The sequence below is a fragment of the Stegodyphus dumicola genome, chromosome 7, assembly GCF_044657685.1.
Source record: "Stegodyphus dumicola isolate Sdum_Otavi_A_Nest chromosome 7, ASM4465768v1".
Lineage (NCBI taxonomy): Eukaryota > Metazoa > Arthropoda > Arachnida > Araneae > Eresidae > Stegodyphus > Stegodyphus dumicola.
This window is the reverse complement of record NC_140774.1, coordinates 29,069,141-29,092,336: the sequence shown is the minus strand read 5'-3', so window position 1 is coordinate 29,092,336 and position 23,196 is coordinate 29,069,141. Positions and strand designations below refer to the sequence as shown.

Here is a 23,196-nt window from a genome sequence, read left to right as displayed (position 1 = left end):
TAATAATTCCAGAATGAATTAAGCATAATTTAATTCGCAATCATAAAAGAAGACGATTCTTTGTTGTTGGGAAGCTTAGTTTCTGTAAATTGGCAACGAATCCACTATTCTGCTAAGTTTCAAATGTAACAAACATGGCTGCCATGCTAAAAAAGATTAGGCCTAGCCGCCCTCGAAAAACGTTTAAATTGTTGATAATTCCACAATTATTGCATGCGAGTTAAGTAAATCCACAACCTTAACCGGAAGATAAGAACAACATAATTCAATCATATTTAAAGCAAAATATAGACAATTTAAAAACATATAAGAATAAAGAAACTGAGCCGAGTAACAGAGTGAATACATATATATATCAAAATCGTAAAAATAACCTTGTACTTAGCGTAAGTATAATGAAACACTCAATCGATTTTGAAGGCAGCTAAAGGTCTGTCCTCATCAGGAGAAAGAAATACCTAGAAAGAAGAAAATAAAGGGGAAGGAGTCTCAGAAACACGTGGTCCTTATCAGCACTGCACGTGGTTATAAATGGATTTTTAATCAGAGTTGCACTGGCCGCCTACTTTTACTTCCCCTTTATTTTCTTCTTTCTAGGTATTTCTTTCTTCTGATAAGGAGGGACCTTTAGCTGCCCTCGAAATTGATTGAGTGTTTCATTATACTTACGCTAAATACAAGGTTGTTTTTACGATTTTGATTGTCACATTAGCGTGTTTCTCTTCTAGTCTACATATATATATATATAATACTTTTACTGCAGCCGATTGCAACAAAAATGGGAGATGCACATCTACATGTTACAGCAGTCCTATATGCAAAATTTCAACGTTCTGAGGCTACTCATTTTTGAGTTATGCGAGATACATAACGTACGTACAGCCGCCACGAAAAAAAATCTCTTCAGAATTCATTTTAAATCAGGTTTATACTTTTTTTAGGGGAAAAGAGTTTTTTATTCTGTCCTTACGTACATATCACGCAAAACATCATTAAATTGCATTCGATAGCGGTCAAAATGGATATATTCCTTAAAATATGATACCCGAAATTTTTCGCGATTACAATACTTCCTTTTTACTTCGTACAAGGAAGAAATAAAGTTAAGTTTTGATTTCTTTAATTTCCAAGTCTTTTTCGGTTATTTTATTGATCTTTATTATTAGATGTATATTTATATGGTATGCGTATGTTGAAATTGAGAAGTAACTTGCTGTTAAACATGAATACAGAGTTAAATTTACTAAAGTGGGCGTATTTTTGTAAAAATAAAAGTAAAATGATTTCGCTATGATAAAGGAAGGAATAATAACAAACCCAATGTGTCCCCGGAAGTCAGTATTAAATTATAATTCAACAAAAGATTAGAATTTTAAAATACCTTGCAAAACTCTTGTTTCTATATACTCATAAAGGAGAAGTTCTTTTTTTCTCTCGACACACTGTTATAATAAAGTAATATCTTGTCATCATTATTGGGTACTCAAAATTTTGCTATAAATAACCTGTGGTCAAAGAATTTGCATTCGCCTTTTTTTTTTTTTTTTTTTTTTTTTTTGTTATGTAAGCGCCGTGAGCCAGCACATGATACCAGTGACAAAGGAAACTACTAATTCAGAAAAAATAACACATCAAAAAAATTAATTGTAAATATGTTACTATATTTTAGATCAAAATAGAAAATTACGAAATTAAATGGAAAGGCTTTAGAGGCTAACTTGAAGTTAAAATTTATCTTACGTCCACTAATTTATTAATGTATTTATTTTGAACAGCGTCATTTCTGTGTCCTGTCTGTTCCATCTCCAACTACAGATACTATGCAAACAATTTTTGGTCTTCAGCTAAAAGAACATCTGCGTCGGACCTTTTCTTCCGGCGAATCGCAAGAGGAAATAGAAGAATTTCGAGCTTCAGTCCAACAGCAGATAGTTCGACTGGCAGTATCGTTGCACAAACGCATGAACATAACATTTCATCCAACTGCCCTTAAATTTCATTACATCTTCAATTTAAGAGATGTTTCTAATGTATTTAGGGTAAGTTGAAATTCCAATAAATTAAAATCCGGAAGCTGTTTCCTTATCTGCTCATGAGGATTCTGAACTTTGGATCTAAAAGTATATTTTCAGTATGAAACATAATTCTATGTCTATTAAATATTTTTTGTCATTTTAACATCTACATGTTATTTGTAACCTGCGTACAAATGCATAGATTACAAAAAACTAAAAATGCATGAAATTGTTTCTTATAACATGATTGATCTACTTGTTAATGTCAATTCTAAATTTTCAATGCTTCTATATATTTAGTATGTTTTTAATTCTGTAAATATTCACATATTTATCATGTGCATATATATCATTTAAACCTAAAAATATATACAATGTTGCCTAAATTATAAAAGTCGTTCAAAGGAAAGTGGCATTGCTGTAACAACTCTGCCATTTGAAGAGAAAGAGGACTGCACATGCCTCTATAGATGGCGCAAAGAGCTTAGAGTGCATGCGATATCGTCAGGTCAGAAAAATTAATTGTAATTATGCCTTTGTGATAGCGTAGGAGCACGTTAAAAGGCATCGTTTGCATCATGGATGCCTCCAAACGGTGTCAACGCGTGGTCGTGCAATTTTTAACAGTGGAAAATGTAGCAGTTGCAGATATGGACCGTGTCTTGAAAATGAATCTGCGAATCACCACTCCAGAAATAGCGAAGGAAATGTCTGTGATCATAGGAAGTGTGCACATAGTACTGTACTTAAGGTTGCGATACCGCAAGTTTTGTACGCAATGGATGGCAAAACATTTGACTGAGGAGCAGAAGAGTCATCGTATATCTGTTTCCATGCAACACCCTAGCCTAGGCGGTACCATGACATGGGGAATCAATTCCTTTCAAGGATCACTGCCGCTGATAAAACATGGTGCCATCATTTTGATCTAGCCAACAAATGTATGAGCATGGAATGGAAACCTCTTCATCCCCACTCCCGAAGAAGGCGCTTACGTCCACTAGAGCTGGTAAAGTCATGTTAACGTACTTCTTTGACGACGATTGCCCACTACTGTTGGAATGGTTACCTACGGGCACGACTGTCACTGCTGCTATTTACTGTGCTATATTGCAGAAACTGAGCCATAATATCAGGAACCTCCGAAGTGGCATGCTGTCACGCAGTGTTATCTTCTTGCGTGATAATGCTCGTTCCCATGTGGCTGTGGCATGCCAAATATTGTTACGGCAATTCCGCTTAAAGGTTCTCGAATATCCCCTTACAGCCGAAACCTCTCGCCATGTGACTACCACATCTTCGGTCCGCTCAAGAAATCTCTGAAGGTACGACGATTTGCCGACAATAATGAGATCCAAGCTGCCGTTGAAAATTGGTTCCACAACCAACCCTGGAGGTTCTTCACCCATGGTATCCGTCGTCTCGTTGACCGCTGGGACACTTGCTTCAACATACAGCCTGTCTGTTACGCCTGTATTTCTTCTTTCTTTTGTATACTGATTTATATTAATATCATTAAACCATTTCTCAAACCGACTATAGTGCCACTTTCATTTGAACGACTCTTATATTTAGAAATGAAAATTTCAGAAGAAGCCTCTTTTAGTCTATTTCGCTATATAGATATACAAAGCTGGGGGATTAAGGAGTTTGCGCATTTGGAAAAAATGTTCTAGCATAGTAATATCTGACGTAAGTAATAAAGAAACAAGGAGTAAGAGAGGAAAAGAGCCTATTAACAGTCAACCCATTCATTAAGCAAACGTGGATTTAAGAGCCATTACATATTAAAGTAATACCTGATGGTAATACATAAAATTATTCGTACCGGCGTGAGCTCATACAAGTATCGAATTTTGCCTTGCGCAGTTTTCTAACACACCTTCTGCACTTGCTCAGAAAATTCATGCCAATTTTCAGATGGTTACTACCGGCATTCTAAACTGTCCTCTATGTGTTTGATTGGAGAAAAGGCTGAACCTGGGATTAGAGAAAGATTTGAACTGGAATTGGAGAAAAGGCTGGAGTTGAAATAGAAGAAAGGGTTTCTGGTCAATGTAAGACTTTGACACTACGCAATCATTATCTGGAAAAATGATTCCGACAGACACAGCAACACTAGAAATGCAACATGTCCATAATGTCATTGTTATACCATGAAGCTGTTAAAATGCTACATAGATTAGCTAAATTCGGTCTTAAAGTGCTGTATAGTTAGTTCACTAGCTCTCTATATGATAATGCCCAGTTGACGAATGTATGTTACTTCATAGTAACAGCGTTAGCTAAACTTCTTTTACATATCAATCCTTCCGTCAACTGAGCCAAGCGCTGATTTATCGCTGAACACGACAAGGGTCCATTCCATACAATGCAAACTTCACGACTATTAATCTAGAGTATGTTTGTCTGCCAACGTCCACGAATTAACAGTAAGCGCCACATCAGACGCAGACAATTGATTCTAATCTACAACAGCCTTCTTAAAATGGTATTTCGGGTCATTACACATCCAGGAGTTGCGAATTAGTGGTTCTAAATGGAAAATAGCGAGCCTATAGGTATGCTCAAAATCAGCTCTCGTTATCACACAATCCTCCCTCCCCACAATCCTAGGATGCTAAAAGTGTCATTCTAGAATTGTAATTAGGACAGTTATGAAAGCCGTTTTGGATTTCATAACTTCTGGCTGTATCTCGCTCCGACCGGCATGCCTAGCGTTTAATTGGTACGACCGGCAGATTTCCCTAAAGGTGATGATGCGATTGGATTCGCTCACTTCATTTACGGTCTTCCAGTAGACCTTCCAGCATTCTCATTTGCAATATAAGTAGTGTGAATTGACATTGTGGAAAAATTATGCGCAACCGACTTATAATATAGATCGAGGTTGTTTAAATAGAAAAAAAAATTACTGCCTTCACATATACTGGAATCCTTGTCAGCAGCATCACATACATATAAGCAGATTTACTGAAAGCACTGAATGGAAAAAGAAAAAATTTGCAATTGCGTAATGAAAACCCAAACAGATTAACCTCAAGTAATGAATACCCTTGCACGGAACCGAAATGTTTTCTGTTGTTAAATATATAGTATTCATTCTTGATGATAAATTGAAAAGTGTAAATAATTCACATAATTCAGCATGACTTGTTTTCATTACATAATTTCTCATATTTTCCTACCTCTTTTAGCACCATCAACAAATTCCCTTACACGAGAATTCTGATAATAAGGAGAGTCCTAATACGTGCGATTAGCATTTTCTTTTATTTAGTCACTATTAAAACAAAGTTGGGTTTTTAATTTCACGGAAAACGATATTTTGATCATTCTATATATTATGGCTTCGAATGCAGATTTGTCGAACAGCTTTTTTATCTGTTTGTATAAGTTATCTAACACATGTCATCTAACCTTTTCGTCTTTAATTCATACAACGACAGTTTTTTGAACTGCTTTTTGCCCTTTAATAAACCATAAAATTCCAGCTTTTCGAATATATTGTGACAATATTTCATTAAAATGTACCAAACTTCATGAAACGTAATGAAACGCATTTGAAGCTTTGCTTGCTAACCTTTACTGCATGGTTTACATGCTAAACTTTACTATCAAATGTTCCCGATTGAGATAATTGCCCAACATTCGTTTTTACAGGGTTTGATGTTGAGCAGCAGCGAGAGCCTGACGAAAAGTTCTGATCTTCTTCAATTGTGGCTTCACGAGTCACAACGAGTATACCGCGACAAACTACTCGATGAAGAAGATTTGGAGAAATTTGACAAAATATTATCTGACGTCCTCAAACGTAATACAGTAAGTATCTTTTCTTAAATTCAAATTCTGCTGTTATTGATAGTTAAATATAGATCGATAAATGGATCTATACTGACAGACAACTAAAGATACTATTTCTATTATTATTTTGTGCCTTCCAGAAATGATTGATATAATGAAGGAATCGAGTCAACTTTACTTTTTAACACATCGAGTAAAAGAAATTTGATTCTTTCACTTTTTCTAAATTTCGTTTTTTGATTTTAGGTAACATATAGTTTAAGAAAACATAAATTAAAAATAGTTTATCAGCGAAAATGTCTTTCTTAACTAATTACTATGCAAAATCCATAACTCCTTTGAAACTGTTTCGGGAGAAGAACATGGATTATTTTTAGATCTTAATATGTAAAATATTTTTCCAAAACATTTCCGAAACGGAGTTTTATATGTAAATTATAACCTTTAATTTTTTAATAACCTTTAATCTTTTAAATAAATTTCATACTGGCAAATAAATTTGCTTAAGTTTACCATTATAAGTTTGCTTTGTTAGCTTGGAATTTTGAAATATTAGTTTCAGTTCCTAAGTTCTAGTTACTTCTGAAAGAAACAAGGCCCCCAACATTTTAGTCAAGAGCTAGTGAGAACGTTTGAATCTTAAGAAGTGTTTTAACTGCTTTTTATTCAAACGATCGCCATTTGCTAAAATTCATGAATACAATTTAGTTGGAGCATAAAATTAAAAAATATTCATATATAGCTCTATAAAAATATTTCTTTTTATGTAATAAAAGCAAAATTATTCTTTAGATATATTTCTAACTTTGTATCCAAATGCTTGCCTTTAGTTTTATATTCATGACTGGAAAATACTGATAACAAACTAACAAAAGTATAGGAATGTATTGAAAACTTACCATAATAACCACTGAAGGAATTTTAGTTTTCTATTGCAAAATTGAATGAAACATATCCTTTCACAATATTGTGATCGTTTTAAAAAGTGGGAAGTAAAAATAAAATATTTTGACATCTTTAGAAGAACATAAATTTCTTTAAATAAAATGAAAACGGGAAGAAAGGTCAAGATGCATTTCTAATGCTTGTTAGAAAGATAATCGAAATTCAGACACTTTGAATAATATTATTGCATATCATATTAAATAACATAAACATAATCCGAATATCCTAATTTATGATATTACATATCATGAAATTCTAAAAAGAGATTCAGCGTCTAAATTATAACTGTTATTATTTTTCTAATCAGATATATCAACATTCAATTTAAATGCTTGAAATATTGAATTCATTTAATGTTTTTTTGACCAGGAATGACTGATTTAAATAATTGACCCCCCCCAAAAATCTTAGATAATAGTATAATTTCAAAGCAACATGGATTACCTGCTTACAGCATTTACTGATTACAGCAAAATATTTATTGTCATAAAAGCTTTATGGTATGTAACGAAACTTAGCATCTTTAAGTAATTTTACTGCTATTTTTTTTAAAAGAGTTTGATATTAATTCATTATAATTCCTCTAATTATCTTCAATTTTAATTTTTAAAGGATATGGAGGATGCAGTAGCACAAGCAATGGTAGCCAGCATCCCAATTCATTGTCACTTTGCTCAAGGAATTGGTACTTCTTGTTATCAACCAGTTACAGATATGGGCCAACTTGTCAGATTATTACAAGATGCTTTGGACGCATATAATGATATTTGCCCTCCTATGGATCTGGTATTGTTTGAAGATGCTGTTCGTCATGTGTACGTATTCAAACGATGTTCATTATCTCTTAGGAAAAAAATAGCGAGAAGTAATTTTGAAAATAATTATTTTCTTAGGAAATAATGATATCAAATTTTATTCACAAGCAGTGTACTTTATTTCTTTACAGAAGTATGTAATTTAAATAACCATTCATTTTAAGATTGAAAGTAGATTTTTACAAATCATATTGTATCAAGCAGTATCAGGCGTGTTTGTGTCAGGTAATTAAGTATTCTCGCTGAATATAAATCGCTGAATTCAAAAGTGTAATTTTTCGAAATATTAGATTGGATTTTTTGTTTCATTCTAGCGCTCCGACTGAGACAATTCTTAGTCCACTTATAGCCATATGAGATTTTCATCGTATTAGCGGAAGTGTGTCTACATCTGGACCTAACAGCAGATCGCCTTAATTTAACAGGAAGCAGTTGGGTCCGCCTAAACCCCCCTCGTCACCCTTCATGTAAAATCTGCACTTAGTATGATAAAATGCCATTAAACGTTTATCAGCATTCCTTCATCAACTATGCCGTACAACAACATCTTCTGAGCCCAAATATATCTATATATGTATATCTACTTCACGGGGGGGGGGGCGTTTAAGGCCAAAGAAAGAGATAACTGTTTTACCTATTTACTAATGTTTAGTTATTTTCATCACAAAATGTATTACTTTCACTAAAAGTTTCGCATTCATAGCATTCTCTATCTTTGCAATATATGTCTACAATTTCGTTGTAAGAAAACGGAAATAAATGAGGTTTCTCCAGCTGAAAACGTAACTGTGCAATCGTGGAACTGTTCTTGAATGCTGAGGAAGGCAAATACATCAGAATTTTGATGAGTTATGCAATAAATGACTTTTATATTATTCTTTTTGACAACATACTCTTATTTTAGGTGCCGAATTACACGTATTCTTGAATCTGGGGGAAATGCCTTGTTAATTGGAGTTGGTGGAAGTGGTCGCCAATCTTTGGCATCACTGGCTGCTTACATTTGCAATCTTCATATGCATCAACCGACTTTACACTCGGAATATGACATTCAAGATTTCAAAGTGAGCAATATAAAACACATTTTTACTGCTATTGGAATGCTATGTTTTTACAGAAACATTCTATTAACTAAACCAGTTGTTTGAATGTGTGCGAAAAATATATGAGTTTTTTCTTAATCGTGTGCTTGGACCCACATTTTTTAACAAACTTACTTTCAAAATATGTTTTATGGCTATTCGCATTTTACTAAATTTTATTGATAAAACATAACTTAAAATGTTCACCCTGCTTTTTTAACATTGTACCATATCGATACATTCGTGAATAATTTGTGCAACAGATACATATACAGAACAATGTAATTATTTGAACCATCTGTTTTACATCACATGGGTAGTATGAAATAGCCGATTTCACCACATAATGTTTTGAATTTTATTAAGCAAATGTGTTCTTCTTTCAATGTGAAAGTTTAAATTTAATAGAATAAAAATAATTTTTAATTGCTAATAATATCCAATCAAGCAGCTTTATCTTCATTTATGTCATTTTTTTATTTATTTGAAACAAAATACAGATAAAATTAGTAAAACATAACGTTTAAATGACGACATTTTGAAGAGGAGACAATGGGATTTTTAAATTTCTAATTTGATTATATCTACGATTTATTTTTTTGGCAGGTTTGATAGTTAAGTATTGTAACGCATACACAGATTCGAATTTAAAATATGATTAATATAAAAAAATATAAAATATGATGACGAATAAGAATGGGAAATCCCATAGTAAATATGTAATACATTCATTCGGCGTATTCGCGATTACATACAAAATAAGTAGTTTCTTAAAGAAACTCTTTTATGTTTATTGATTTCTAAATTATACACATGCGCATCACATATACAGGTAAGTTTTCTTCAAGAAGCCTTAAGAATTTTACATGTATAAGTTCGTAAAATTTTCTCCCTTCAGATGAGAGAAAGGTAAAATAAAAATTTTTCAGAAATTAGCAAAAACTTTTTTTTTTTTTTTCTTTTTTGGGGGAAGAAGGAAATTTTGTTTCTTTTAATTATTTCATTATTCTCCAGCTATGCCTAGCTTTTCTTTTAATTATTATAATCTACTAATACGTAATTTAAGTAAGACATTATCTTAGCTATGACCAAACATAAATACAACCATTTAAGGCTGTACCCAGTAAGATCATATTTACTCATCGATAATATTATAGGAAACGTTAAAACTACGTTAAAACGTTAAAGTAGAAATTATCCGAAGCTGAGTGCAACTTCGAGAATTCAAAAGCAATGTATTCCTTCAGTGTAATTTACTGACGGACCAATTTAAGCTCAGAATTTTAGGATTTAATTTCTAAGTTTATGTTTTATTTTCAGGCCGACATTGCCACTCTCTACCTGAGGGCAGGTGTGAAGAATATTGGCAGTCTTTTCATGATTAGTGACGCCCAGGTGGCTGATGAAAAATTTCTCGTCCTTATCAATGATCTGCTTTCGTCGGGTGACATTCCTGATCTTTTTCCGGAAGCAGAAGTCGAGAACATCATCTCTGCAATTCGGTCTGAAGTCAAATCTGCTGGTATATTTGACTCAAGAGATAACTGTTGGAATTTTTTCATTAATAAAGTGAAGAAGAAATTGAAGGTGCTAATATTTTTTCATTCTATTTACTTTAATGCACCAACTTTATTGCACTTTATCGCTATTAGAAATAATGTGGGAAGAGGCTATTGTCCTTGCTCTGTGTTGAATACAACATTTGTATAATAATGTATTCATATTTATTGAATGAAGCATAAAGTTTAAAGATTATTAAAATTAATAAAAATATCGGAATATTATCGGATATTAAATAAAATACACATTATTACGAGTTATAACAGGTGAGTAAAATCTCAAATCCTTTAGAAAAAATTTTTCAATACCACCTTGGAATTGCTGTCTAGAATTTCTGCTTGTGAATGAAATTTAGTTCAGTTAAGGAAAAAAAAAATTTCGCTCAAAACCAAATTCTGTTAATGAAATTTTGAAAAAGAAATGAAATGAAACGTTAAAAATTATATTTACTGTTGGACTTTATATTGCTGTTGGAGCAGTTTTTGTCGTGCATAGTAATGCAATAAAGACACAGTTTTATCCGTTAATTAATCATTAATTCACAAAGGCTTCACTATCTTCGCTTTCTCATGTTGCTTATATATTCCTTTGTATGAATTCCTGCTAAATTGTTTCAATCAATATATTTTTATGCTGTTGAATGTGATTAACGAGTTTAAAATATGAAAATGAAATTTTATATCCCGTATTTATCTTATTTATCACGACAGCATTTTGCATGCAATTTAATGGGGGATTAAATAATATCCTATTCTCTAAAGAAGCTGTTTAATATGAAGTTTCAAATTGGGATTTTTCTCTTTAATTATTAGATTGATCACAGAAAGAACCATTGAAACAGACATTTTCAAAAATTACGAATGTTCATTTAAAAATGCTAGTTTAAAACAAAATTTTATAAAATTACGATCATAAGATATATTTTAAGAATGACGATTCTATTAAACAAAGAAATTAGTAACACACATTTAAAAATTTATCTTTATAAATATTTCTTATCTGTTATTTTATACAGGTTATTTCGAAGCAGGAAAGATGAAAAATGAGCAATGCTCTACCCGGGACTCGAACCACGGACCTCTCGAATAGCGTCAAGCGTGCTGACCACTACACCACGAAGGCATGCTAAGAAGGCTGGAGAAATATTTTATAATTTTACTTGCAAATAATCAATTAATAAATGTGAAACAGACAAATAAAAGTGCAAGAATATATGATTTAATTATTTGCTCAATAAAATTTTAAATTTTATTATGCAATAAACTGAGATTAAATAAATTTGTTTCAGCATTTAAAATTATTTACTGTTACAGTGATATATATGATTTTATGAGAGATATATCTAGTCTTATAAAATAGAGACGATTATATAAAGTTTCCGAAAAAATGGCTGCGGGCAATTATAAAAGTCTTTGAAGATAAGGTACAGAATTTTAAGAAAAAGTTTCAATAGATGTAAATGCGCTATTGTCTGCGAATCTCAAAGATGTGGTTGCAAGTAAAATAGATTATGGGCATAATTTATTAAAAAACAATAATTATTTTGCATATTAGAATTTTTGTTTTAGGGGAAATCCTCTACAATTTTGTATGTTATATTTAAAGAACCATCCCATCCATGGTGTTGAGACTATTTTTATAAATTTATTTATCGTATTCTAAGAAACATTTTAATCGAAAGTACATATCTATAACAGATGGATTTATTTTCCTAACAATTTATATACAAACTGAACTGGAATATTATGTGTTTCATTCAAAATCACATTAAAAGATATTGTTTTCAAATTGTTGCTTATAAAAGATCATGCTTTTCAGTAAATAAATACGCTATGTACTCAGGCATAGAAAATAATTTTTTGATACTTTGCGAAAATTGTCTTTGTCTGAAAGTGGTTTCGTATAAATACAATTAAAATTTTCCAATTTTCAGGTTGTTTTGTGTTTTTCTCCATCTGGTTCTACTCTTCGATCCCGCAGCCGAAAGTTTCCAACGCTCATAAGTTGTACTTGCATTGATTGGTTCCATCCATGGCCCAAAGATGCCCTCGTTACTGTCTGTAATAAATTCTTAGAAGACCTACCGATTCTAAGTGTGAGTTTTAAATTCTTCTTACAAAGTTCTCTACGCATAAAAGCTCTCTGTTTAGTCGTTACTGTTGCAACGTTGCAGGTATATTATAATAATATTACGTTAAAGAATGTTACATTAATAACTTTGTAGAGTTCCTCACTTTGGATGTTTAATGTTGGAAGTGAAGAATCTAAGAACTGATAAGCGAATAATCGCTTGAGTTCGGTGACAAGAAACAACAAGATAGAAGGGTAACTAACCCTTTATTATTCCAATAAGATTTAACAAAACTCCGCCTGGGAGTGTACAAGCAAAGCCCGCACTTGAACTTGAACTTAAAAGGCTAAGAATTAAACTAAATCTAAGATTGACTAAAGAAGTATAGCCGAAGCTATCAAGGTTCAAATCGAGTTGGCCCCTTAACTTATTTGACTACGAAGCTTAGCAAGGGCCTGAGTATGGCCGAGAGTAATAACAGCTTTGAGAGAGAGTGGCCAAAAATGCAGACGATTCTCTCTGACTCCGTAGTAGGCAGAAAACTCTGATTCTCTCCGACTCCGTAAGTAACTTCGTGGTTTAAATACAGCTCCTCCTCATTAAATATTCAGCAAGATTCCAAAACTACGTTCTGGCCGGAAGTAGTAAGTTTAAGTTAAGAATTTGATAGGAAAGGAACTTTAACTAAAATATAACTATTAATAAAATTAACATAATCCTTACAACTTAATTACAGCTTTTTAATACTTTTGCTGGGTAATTACAAAAAATACAAGGCTTCAAGAAACCTAAATTGTCTAACAGCAATACTTTTATATTTCCACCGCAACAGAAATCATTTGTTCAAGGAGTATCTTTCAGGGTCTAATTATCTAACAATGTTATGTCTGAGGCTTTTTCATAATTCATCAATACTCGTGCTGCATATAAAAAGATGAATAGAAGCTGTTACTGTATACGTTTGCTTTAAACGTATTCAATTCAGAAAACAATTCAGAGTTTAAAAACATGAAACTCTGAATTGTCATTGGTTTTACAATTAACCGTTACTTTGTAATACCTGAAAGGTACTCCCCCCCCTCACACACACACTCAAGAGATAAATGTGCATCTAAAATAAAATAACGAATCTGTTGCCCATATTTATGCATCAAAATTATTCATTAATAATCTAACTAGAATACTATATTACTCATACAAAAACAAACTCAGCCATTTTAACCAGTATCTGCTCCCTCGATATTTTACAATAGTAATATATTATATTAATTATTAATGTAATTAATGCAAGCCGTTTTAATACCGAATATGTCTTTATCACAGAGTTTATCTGCAGATGCCTTACCATGACCGCCTGTTATAACAAAATTCCTTAATTAAAGAGCATACTGTGCAATTATCTGTATGAAGTTTTCTTATTTTTTTTTTTTTTTTTTTATTTTGCTTAAGGAATAGAAGTCTTCTCTGAGACAGACAACAATTTGATCTATTATTATTGAAATATATATATATATATTATATCTACGTTTTTCTCAAGCCTTCTTTACCTCATAATCAAATATAAGTTTTACGACTACAGAAACCACCACAAATATAAAGATCGTTCTAAAAAAATCGATGTATGCGTGATGTGTTTTCTGATAGTTCGTATTTCAGCACTTTTTTTTTTAATTCGAAATATTTGCAATTACTGTATAGCTTGTAATCGTATGTATATTCTAGCAAATATCTCTTATTATTAAAATGGATCGATTTCGATTGTTCTAGCTTATGTACCCTATACCACTACATAAATAAATAAATACGGTTCCGTAAAAATAGAGTTGAAGTTTTGAATGACTGCTACATTTCATACCACGAGATACTATTATAAGGCAGTTTTTAGGTATTCAGTAGAAGTACAAAGAATTAAAATTACACGTTTCTTCCGTCTTCTGATTAACTTATCTCAGTTCATTCACGCTTCCGATAAGTCATGCTGTTCATTAAAATATAGATTACTGTTCTTTACCATACAGCAGTTGATTAGATGCAACCCTGAAGTACAGATGCATGAAGTAAAATGCAGATATTACGGTTTGGTTTGTTTAAGTAGGACAAAGCACACGAGGACTGACTGCCTAAGGAGAGGAATGCTTTCCTGGGAGGACTTTCTAGGGAAAACTGGATCGCCCCGGGCCGAACTACCAGTGTTCAGACACTTTACCGCTCGTCCGCTGGCGGGGCAAACATTACGGATAGGAATGCATGGAAAATAAATATCGATCAAATTGAAAGCATATTTTTATGGAATGCAAAAATGCAACTAAATATATTTGTACTGTCTTCAAAATGGTTCAACATTAGTTTAAGATTATTCAAGATTTTTTTTTTTCTTATTTGCAATTAACGTATTTTAGACATTTGTTTAATATTTACATCCATGGACTTTCCATTCATTTTCACCAGCTGCGAATACTAGATGCTATAACAGCGCATTCTGTTTTATGCTTTACATAAAATTATTTTCTTGCTGTCAGCAAGTTATCGCTCTGGTTAAAACCAAATTGCACATAAAGGGAGACAAATATTTCAACACTTTATTTATCCACGGCTCGTGAGTTACACTTTAAACTAGAATTTACATATTAAAGAAGTCAATTCATTTATTGGGAGTAATGTTATCTAAGAAGACAATCTGCCGCGTAGTATTTTATTCACCAAAAAAAATTTTTTTCTTTTAAATAATACACCCCCTCAACTAATCCCTTAAAATCATTTATAAAACTCGAACAGCAAACGGAAAATACTGGTCTTCTATAATTACAGACTGGCTTTAAATCACGCACATTTAGAGGCTGGCAGCAGATAGACCGTTCATTCTACTAAGCATAAGTTACAGTTAATCTGCCCAGCTTCTATACCAATGGTGGCGAACCTTTTTGGCGCCACTTGCCCAAAATGGAATAGCCACGCGCCATTCCGTTTAAGATATTAAATTAGAATCATTTATAAGTTACCTCAAAATGCTTAGATCTGAAAACGGGAATCTATTTAACAATGAAAGTATTAAAACTCAGCAGCAGTCTTCAATAAATTTGACTTCGTTCAGCAAACATTAGTTGCTTCAACTTTGGCGTATTCTTTGTCATGTAACAAGTAATATGATTGGTCAAAACAATTGAAACGTCAAAAATTGGATCAATAAAATATGTATATAATTTCTATGGCGATATATGAAAATCTTATATCTATATACTGGCATTGGGCTGATATAGATATAGCTCTATGCCAGTGGCATTATGCGATAAGTAAGTAAGTGAAATGTTCAAGAACAAACTAAAACATTTAAATTACATAGTATCATTTTATTGTGATTAGAAAAAGCTTCTATACCAATGGTGGCAAAAAGTTTCGCCGCCATTGGTATAGAAGCTGATTAAGGAAGTAATATTTTAGTTGTGTGCCGGCAGATGAGGCTTTGCGTGCCGACTGTGGCACGCGTACTATAGGTTCGCTATCACTGTTCTATACCCTATTCCCCTGGCTCTTAATTTTCAAAATTATCTGCTCTTACATACGAATTGACATGAACCATAGATACTAAATAGGATAATATTCGGGTTAAGCTGTAAGATCTGTCTCTGTTATTCCACATAAACTAAATTAAATCCTACAATGAACCTGGCGAATTCTCGCACAAGCGTGAATTAATTACCAGCACAGAAGAAGGGTGAAAATAACCCTTTATTAATTGAAACTAATTTAACAGAAAGGCACGGACTTCGTACGTTACAAAACACCGTCCACTTGCGGTGGAAACTAAAACGTAGAATATCATACAAGTCAAACCTCAAATAAATAGTGCAAGAGCGCAGTTAAATTTACGCCTAAGAGATGGACTCACAGGAATCTAACCGGCGTGACACTAATCTGATAAGGCCAAGAGGCTTACTAGCGTGACCGCGAAATAGCAACGAAACGTGCGCTTGGCTAGCGAAACACGTTCTGAATAAACTGAGATATTCCCAAGTTTAAATAGCACTTCACTTAACTTTAAATTTACATCCTGGCGAGAGAATGTGAGGGGAAGTTGAGAAGTTTAGAACAGGTAATCAAATTTAAAATAAATTTGTTATGCAAAATAAGGAAAACCCTACAAAGCTTTAAAAAGATTAACCTGCATGTTGTTCTATCATACTATCAAATATTTAAACAAGTAACTAAAAAGTAAAAATAATTCTCTCATCTTCATGACGACATCAAGTTTTACAGTATCACTATAAATTTCAAGTTCCTCAAATTGTTAACAAACTCTATTTTTAACCCAAAGGGGTGTTAGACCCAAAGTGCTAATACTCTCAAAACGGCATTTTACGTCGTTTCATTTTTCAAACTGTTGCCACCAAATATTATCGCTATGTATTATATTTTAACGAAACTAATAAATAATACGGAATCTACTTAAATGCATAAATATTCCTCGCATTCTGAAAAAACAACGGTATCCAGAGCCATCAAATTTTGAATAATGTAGTCCTCCAACCCAACACGGGCACTTGGAAACTCAAATTTTGAATTTCGATTTGTTTTATCATTTATTTGTGTGAAACTTTAACGAACTTTTTTATTAACAAACTCAACGATTTCAAAGCGAGCAATGGCAACACTGTACGGTAAAAAATATTTTTACCTCTGCGAGACTATTTTAAAGATATGCTGTTTTGTTGTTTTTAACTATTTTGTGATATTTCTGTTGAATTGAATTTTATGTGGTTTAATTTTGAAGAACATGATATGTAATAAATAAAGGTAACACACAAAATGTTAAAAAATATACGCTCTTTTGTGCGTAATTTAAAATCTGAAAACTTCCAGATTTTTTTTTTTATGTATAGTATATTGACTATTTTTTAATTATTTGAAATGCTTTATAGGCGAATTTAAGAGAACCAGTTGCAGATTTTGTGGCATTTGCCTATCGATCCGTGAATGAAGTCGGTAAGAATTTTCTGAGAAAAGAGAGACGCCACAATGAAACAACGCCTAAAAGTTTCCTTCAGCATGTGAAGACGTACAAAATTTTGATGCAGAAGAGACATTCTTTTCTGAGGGCTAACATTGGAAGACTTGAAGCTGGGCTTCAGAAATTGGTCGACACGAGCGAGCAGGTATGGATATCTGGTATAAGTTTTACTGTTGTTCATGACATTTAATCCTGATACTTCTAGATCTTAATTTTCTTTTGGTTTTATTTTGCTACTGGTATTTTCAACTTAATAAATTCAAACAAAGCTTTTATAAAAATTTTAACTGATGCCGTGTTTTAAGTCCTTTACGAGATTATTAAGAAAGACATCTGAACACTAAATAAAAACTATTAACTAATCCTCTAAGTTAGAGTTTCTCAACCTTTTCCAAATGAAGGCCACTTTTATAAATTAGAATATTCTGCCTGCCTCGCTCTTGTCCCCTTGGAAAGTATGTTTTTAGTATATGATATTGTCAATATATTTTTAAAGTACAATTAATTATAATTCACTTAATTTATATTGGTATTAAGTAGTTTAGTTATTACGTCTCTTATGCTTTGGTATCATAAGCTAAGCTAGATGTTAGAAGACTGTTTAGGGAATTATCCTTATTCTTAAAGTACGAGAAAGTCAGGAGAAGGATGTAAAGAACACTTTATCAACAAGCTCCCAGATAGCACCCACTCGTGCATACAAAAGCCAACAATTTTGGCTTCACTCAAAAAAATTACGACTAACTTAAAATGAAATTTAATTTTAGCTAACGGCTTCACAGGTTAATTAACGCGTACGTTGGCTTTGATTTCGCAAAAGTCGGCGTAAACAAGCTTAATGGCAAGAAGCACTGAACGCCACAGAAATCTAATCGCTAGGCAAATCAAGATAGAAAAGTGGCCTTCAGGTAGGCAAAATATGGTCCTGAATTCACCTTTCAAAACCTTCCCTTAAATCCTAAACTCTTTTTACCTCATTTGAATACACGCGCGCTAGATCATTTACATTCTGGCAAGAATTCAAGTTTCAATAGGGAGTTGAAAGCAAGTGCGATAGAAAGGCTCCTTCAAAATAAAATAACTGTTAAGTAAAATAAATAAATCCTCACATAGTTTATTTAAAGAAATTTATATTTGTTTTTAATAATTCAAAGCTATTAAAGTTTAGTTATAAAGATCTTATTCTCCCAACATGAAAGAAATATTGGTATTTGCTTAAATGAAGTGGATGAGTCTGCGGATTCTTGCACAGCAGTTCTATGTTGGATGCATGCTTGTAAGCTTTAGCCTGAGATGAGCACATACATTTAGTCAATTTGGGTACTTATTTGAGTTACTAATGAAAACCCTTTATTACGAAGATACATAGAAGCAAATTAAAGTATAATTTTTAAACATCATTTTACAGTTCATTATATTCCATATTCACTGGTAATGTGGTCCAAAAATGAACCATACCTTCTGTATCCAATTTCATTTCAATTCCTGTGTCATTCGAGCGTTCAATTAACTCGTATTTTTCATTGAATGGCAATTAGTTAGTTTTAGTATACCTTGTCAATCAGTTAATTTAAATTTTATTTTTTGCCTTTTTCTTTTTTTTTTTAATCTAGAAGGTCCGCAGGACTTCGAAGTCTACTTGTGGTCCGCGGACCACAGAGTAAGAAATGCTTTCTAAGTAATATACCTTTCCTAATTTCATGGAGGAAAGTATACTTCTCTTTGAGCTGGTGTATTTTTGTTTTTTTTTCTTTGGAATTATAGGAAAGCTATCAGGTATGGAGTTTTGTGATTTTTAGGTATGATTGCATTTTTTATGCTGAAAGATAAACAAATACTTGACGTTTTATCACAATCTAGAATTCGAAAACATTTTATGCATTATATTCTTTTATATACTATATTATATCACAAATACTTAATACCTTAGAGCTTTTGATAGCAAAAACTATGCATCTCAGTACCATCTTTAATTTACTTATCTTTAATCTACTTATCCTAATCTATTTCCAATAGGTGGATGTCCTGAAGTCCCAGCTTGCAGATCAAGAAATAGAACTGCAACAAAGAAGTAGTGATATCGATGCTCTGTTAGAAACAGTTGGTCAAGAAACTGAAATCGTTATCAGGGAGAAAACAGTGGCGGCAGCAGAAGAAGCGAAAGTCTCCCGGATCCATGCAGAAGTCTCAAAAAGGCAGAAAGACTGCGAAGAAGATTTGGCCAGGGCAGAACCTGCTCTCGTGGCTGCTCAAGAAGCCCTCAATACTCTAAATAAGGTAACCGTTGAATTAGATTTAAAGTGGGATTTTATCATCTACATTTACAGCCGAACCCTATTATAACGACCTGCAGGGAACGGGAAGTTTAATTTTAAATAAGGGCTATTATATGAAGAAGATTTATTAATATTTATCTAAAAGTAAAGAATAACATTACACTTCGAAATGATATAAATATAACCAGAATTTCTTGCTTCTTATTTAATTTTTAGTTTTCAGAATCCTTATATTCTAATTAGGTAATGTAAGATGAACATTGTCTTTCCTGGTACTATCTTATTAGTCATATAATTTTTCAATTTATCTTGCAGAGTAACCTTACGGAATTGAGAAGCTTTGGTTCTCCACCGGTAGCCGTTCGAAACGTGACGTCTGCCGTAATGGTGCTACTCGCAACGGATGGAAAAATTCCTAAGGATTTGTCCTGGAGAGCTGCCAAGCTTACCATGAGTAAGGTGAGTACAGAAGGCTTTTACTGCTAGAATGGAACATAGAAAATATATATGATTTGATACTAAAACAATTTTCTTTAGGTGGATAACTTCTTGGACTCCTTGATCAATTTTGACAAAAACAATATCCACGAGAACAGCTTGAAGGCAGTGCAGACCTACTTGAAGAGCCCAGAATTTAAGCCTGAAGTTGTTGTTGCCAAATCTCAAGCGGCCGCTGGACTCTGCTCGTGGGTTATCAATGTTCTAAAATATTACGAGGTAAGAAAGTGATAATTATGGGAAGCGTTAATGCGTAATATTAAAAGGGAAATCACTTCCGAGGTTTTATAAATTCACAATATACTGTTGACCGAGAATTTGTTTTTATTTTGATGTTACAGAAATAGTTAAAATGATAAATATATAATACCGCAAAATATGAATAATTAAGGCTTTACATGTATAGTTCAAAGAAGTAAATAACTGAACAGGAAAATTTCAAAAAATCTCTATAATTCCTAAAGACGTTGTTCTTTACATTAGAAAATTAAAAGTCTTCTTTGAACCTGTCACTTCGGTGGAAAAGGCTCCTGAACTGAACTGTCCAATCCTTATTGAATTTCAGAGACACATTTCGAATATTGATAGCATGTTGAGACTGTGTAATGATAGCATTTTGCATATACTTCAGTAGTCGGAGTAAGAATTTCAATAGTGTATGAGGTCAAAAGGTACAGGTATTGGAGAGCTTCGAGAGAAGTGGTTGGGCAATAGAAGATATCACAGTGAAGTCATCATCGTAGATATCAGACTTCACCTGATCGCTATCATGCAGAACAGCAGAGTGGTTTGCTGACCGCGTCTGCGGAACAACTGACAGGGAACTGGTGGTCAGTTTGGAGTCTTAAGAACTCAGTGCATTCTGAATAGCAGAGGAGGATCACATGAGATGTTGGAGTAGTGTGAAGTTTTAGTACCAATCGATGATTGTAAGAAAGGGTATTAGGCTGTTTTCAAAGTTCCATTCGAATTTTGAAGAGATAGCCAAATGCTATTGGGAGAGTTAAAAGAAGATAATTTAATAAGTGTAATAAAAATAGCACAAAAAGTTTTCCAAAACTAAGTACAAATATAACTTCTTAATAATAAAACCCTTGCAGAATGAATAAATTTGCTCAACAACTACTTAGTCTTGGAGATGTAAAAGGAGTTGCTGATCCGACTATAATGGACTTATCACAACACGAAATACTTTTTGTAATGTAGTAGATTCAACAGAAACTCTCATAACCAGTGTATTTCGAGATATTCGACGGTATTTCAGTGACCACAAATGGCTATGTTAACGTACTATTCTTGCTCCGAAAAATGAAAGTGTGAATACGATTAACTTACAGATTCAACGGAAGTTACCTGGAGTAGATGTATCATACAAGTCAGTTGATAGGGATGTGGTCATTGACCAAGTAGTACAATATACTACCGAATTTCTCAACTCGTTAGAACCTCTTGGAATGCCAGTACACAGTTGGCTCTCCGATAATACTTTTAAGAAATTTAGCTGAAACCAAGACTGTAATGGTATACGGCTTTGTGTGAAAAGTCTAATGCCCCATGTGATTGAAGCAACTACCTTAACAGGCTGCGCAAAAGGAGAAGCTGTATGCATACCACGAATTCCCATGGTTCCTTATAATCTGCCGTTTGAATTCAAGCGTCTTCAATTTCCAGTGCGTCTTGCTTTCGCAATGTCTATCAATAAAGCTCAAGGTCAATCGATTTGAGTTACTGGTATTCATTTAGGAACTCCTTGCTTTTCACATGATCAGTTGTATGTAGCTTGTTCAAGAGTAGGAACTGGAAAGAATTTGTACATTTTCGCTCCTGGTGGTAAAACTCGAAATATTATATATCGCACAGCTTTACAAAAAAAAGGCACTTTAAGTGAATTTTCTTCTTCTAATAAAAATACCTCGTAGTAGAAGAAAATACCCTCACCCGATTTTGTTTCATCAAAGATCAATAATTAGAGAGGGATTACAGTTGTGTCGAAATTTATCTAAACGTAGATTAGTTACATTATTAAAATATGAAAGCGTAAATTAGTAAGAAATGCGTTTATTCTTTATCAATCGCTCAGTTTTTTAAGCAGTTACAGTAATGATACCGATTAATTTGAAACATACATTTAAAATCTTACATTTTGCTGAATGGCAGCAATCTGAAAAAGGAGCATGCACGGTATGTAATTTAACAGACCAGAAATTTTTGAAAGCTTTTTTAAAATTCTGTCTAACGTCAAAAATATATTTTTGAATTCTTGCTTTTGACACGTCTGTTTATACGAATAAATTTTCTACAAATTATCAAAAGTATCGTAATACATATTTCGAAATAAAGGTAACATTTATGACACTATCTCCAATTTACAATTTTTTAGGCTTTATATTGATAGCCTAAAAAATTGTAAATTGGAGATAGTGTCATAAATGTTACCTTTCTTTACCTATATTGATAGACTGGAGCTAAGCAGTCAGCAGAAATTGTATTTCGAATTTTTATTCTACGTCATTTACGTGACGCGAATGCGAAGACGGAGAGACAGATGCACGCTGCTTCTGAGGGCTGCAAATAAAAAGAAAATATAAATTGTTATAATTAAAACATATTTTTTCCTAAAGTATACTGTACTTTATAAACTCTCAACAGCAATTGCGTATTTATTGCTCCCGAACTTTTTTCCATTTGCCTGAGACCTTATAATAAAAAGAGGAAGTTTGATGATCTCGTTTATTCTACAATAGCCTTGCCATACAACAACTTAGATTCAGTGTTACAAGCGTTTTTTTATACGCAACGTGATTTCTTCTGTAAGTGAAAAGTGAGTACTCGTACATGACTGCTTTATACATTCAGTAGAAAATTCAATAAGTTACATGAGGGTAAAACTTTATTATAAATTAGGCTTTGTATAAAATGAATTTGTCCAACTGTGTGTTAAAATCTAAGTCTTTCCATAAACATCTCACCCCACCAGTGGGAGAAGGGTTAAAACCGTTTAATACTAGAAGTTTGACAATTCCCAGCAAACGGGTTGGTTGCACGGTTTGTTTCCCTAATTTTCCCCAGTCGTAATATAAATACGAGCCAGTTTTCTTTAGATATTCCTCCACGAAGACATTCCT

General features: G+C 32.9%; 1 protein-coding gene across 1 annotated transcript in view; it reads left to right on the top strand.

Moving 5' to 3' along the window:
* The window catches only part of Dhc93AB (Dynein heavy chain at 93AB), a 202,564-nt gene that overhangs the window by 119,830 nt on the left and 59,538 nt on the right, over window positions 1–23,196 (top strand). Inside the window, 10 exon segments of the mRNA XM_085821370.1 lie at window positions 1,776–2,039; window positions 5,679–5,837; window positions 7,377–7,579; window positions 8,484–8,643; window positions 9,982–10,248; window positions 12,155–12,316; window positions 17,209–17,442; window positions 19,314–19,574; window positions 19,889–20,032; window positions 20,111–20,290. Coding sequence (XP_085677496.1) covers window positions 1,776–2,039; window positions 5,679–5,837; window positions 7,377–7,579; window positions 8,484–8,643; window positions 9,982–10,248; window positions 12,155–12,316; window positions 17,209–17,442; window positions 19,314–19,574; window positions 19,889–20,032; window positions 20,111–20,290 — 2,034 coding nt within the window.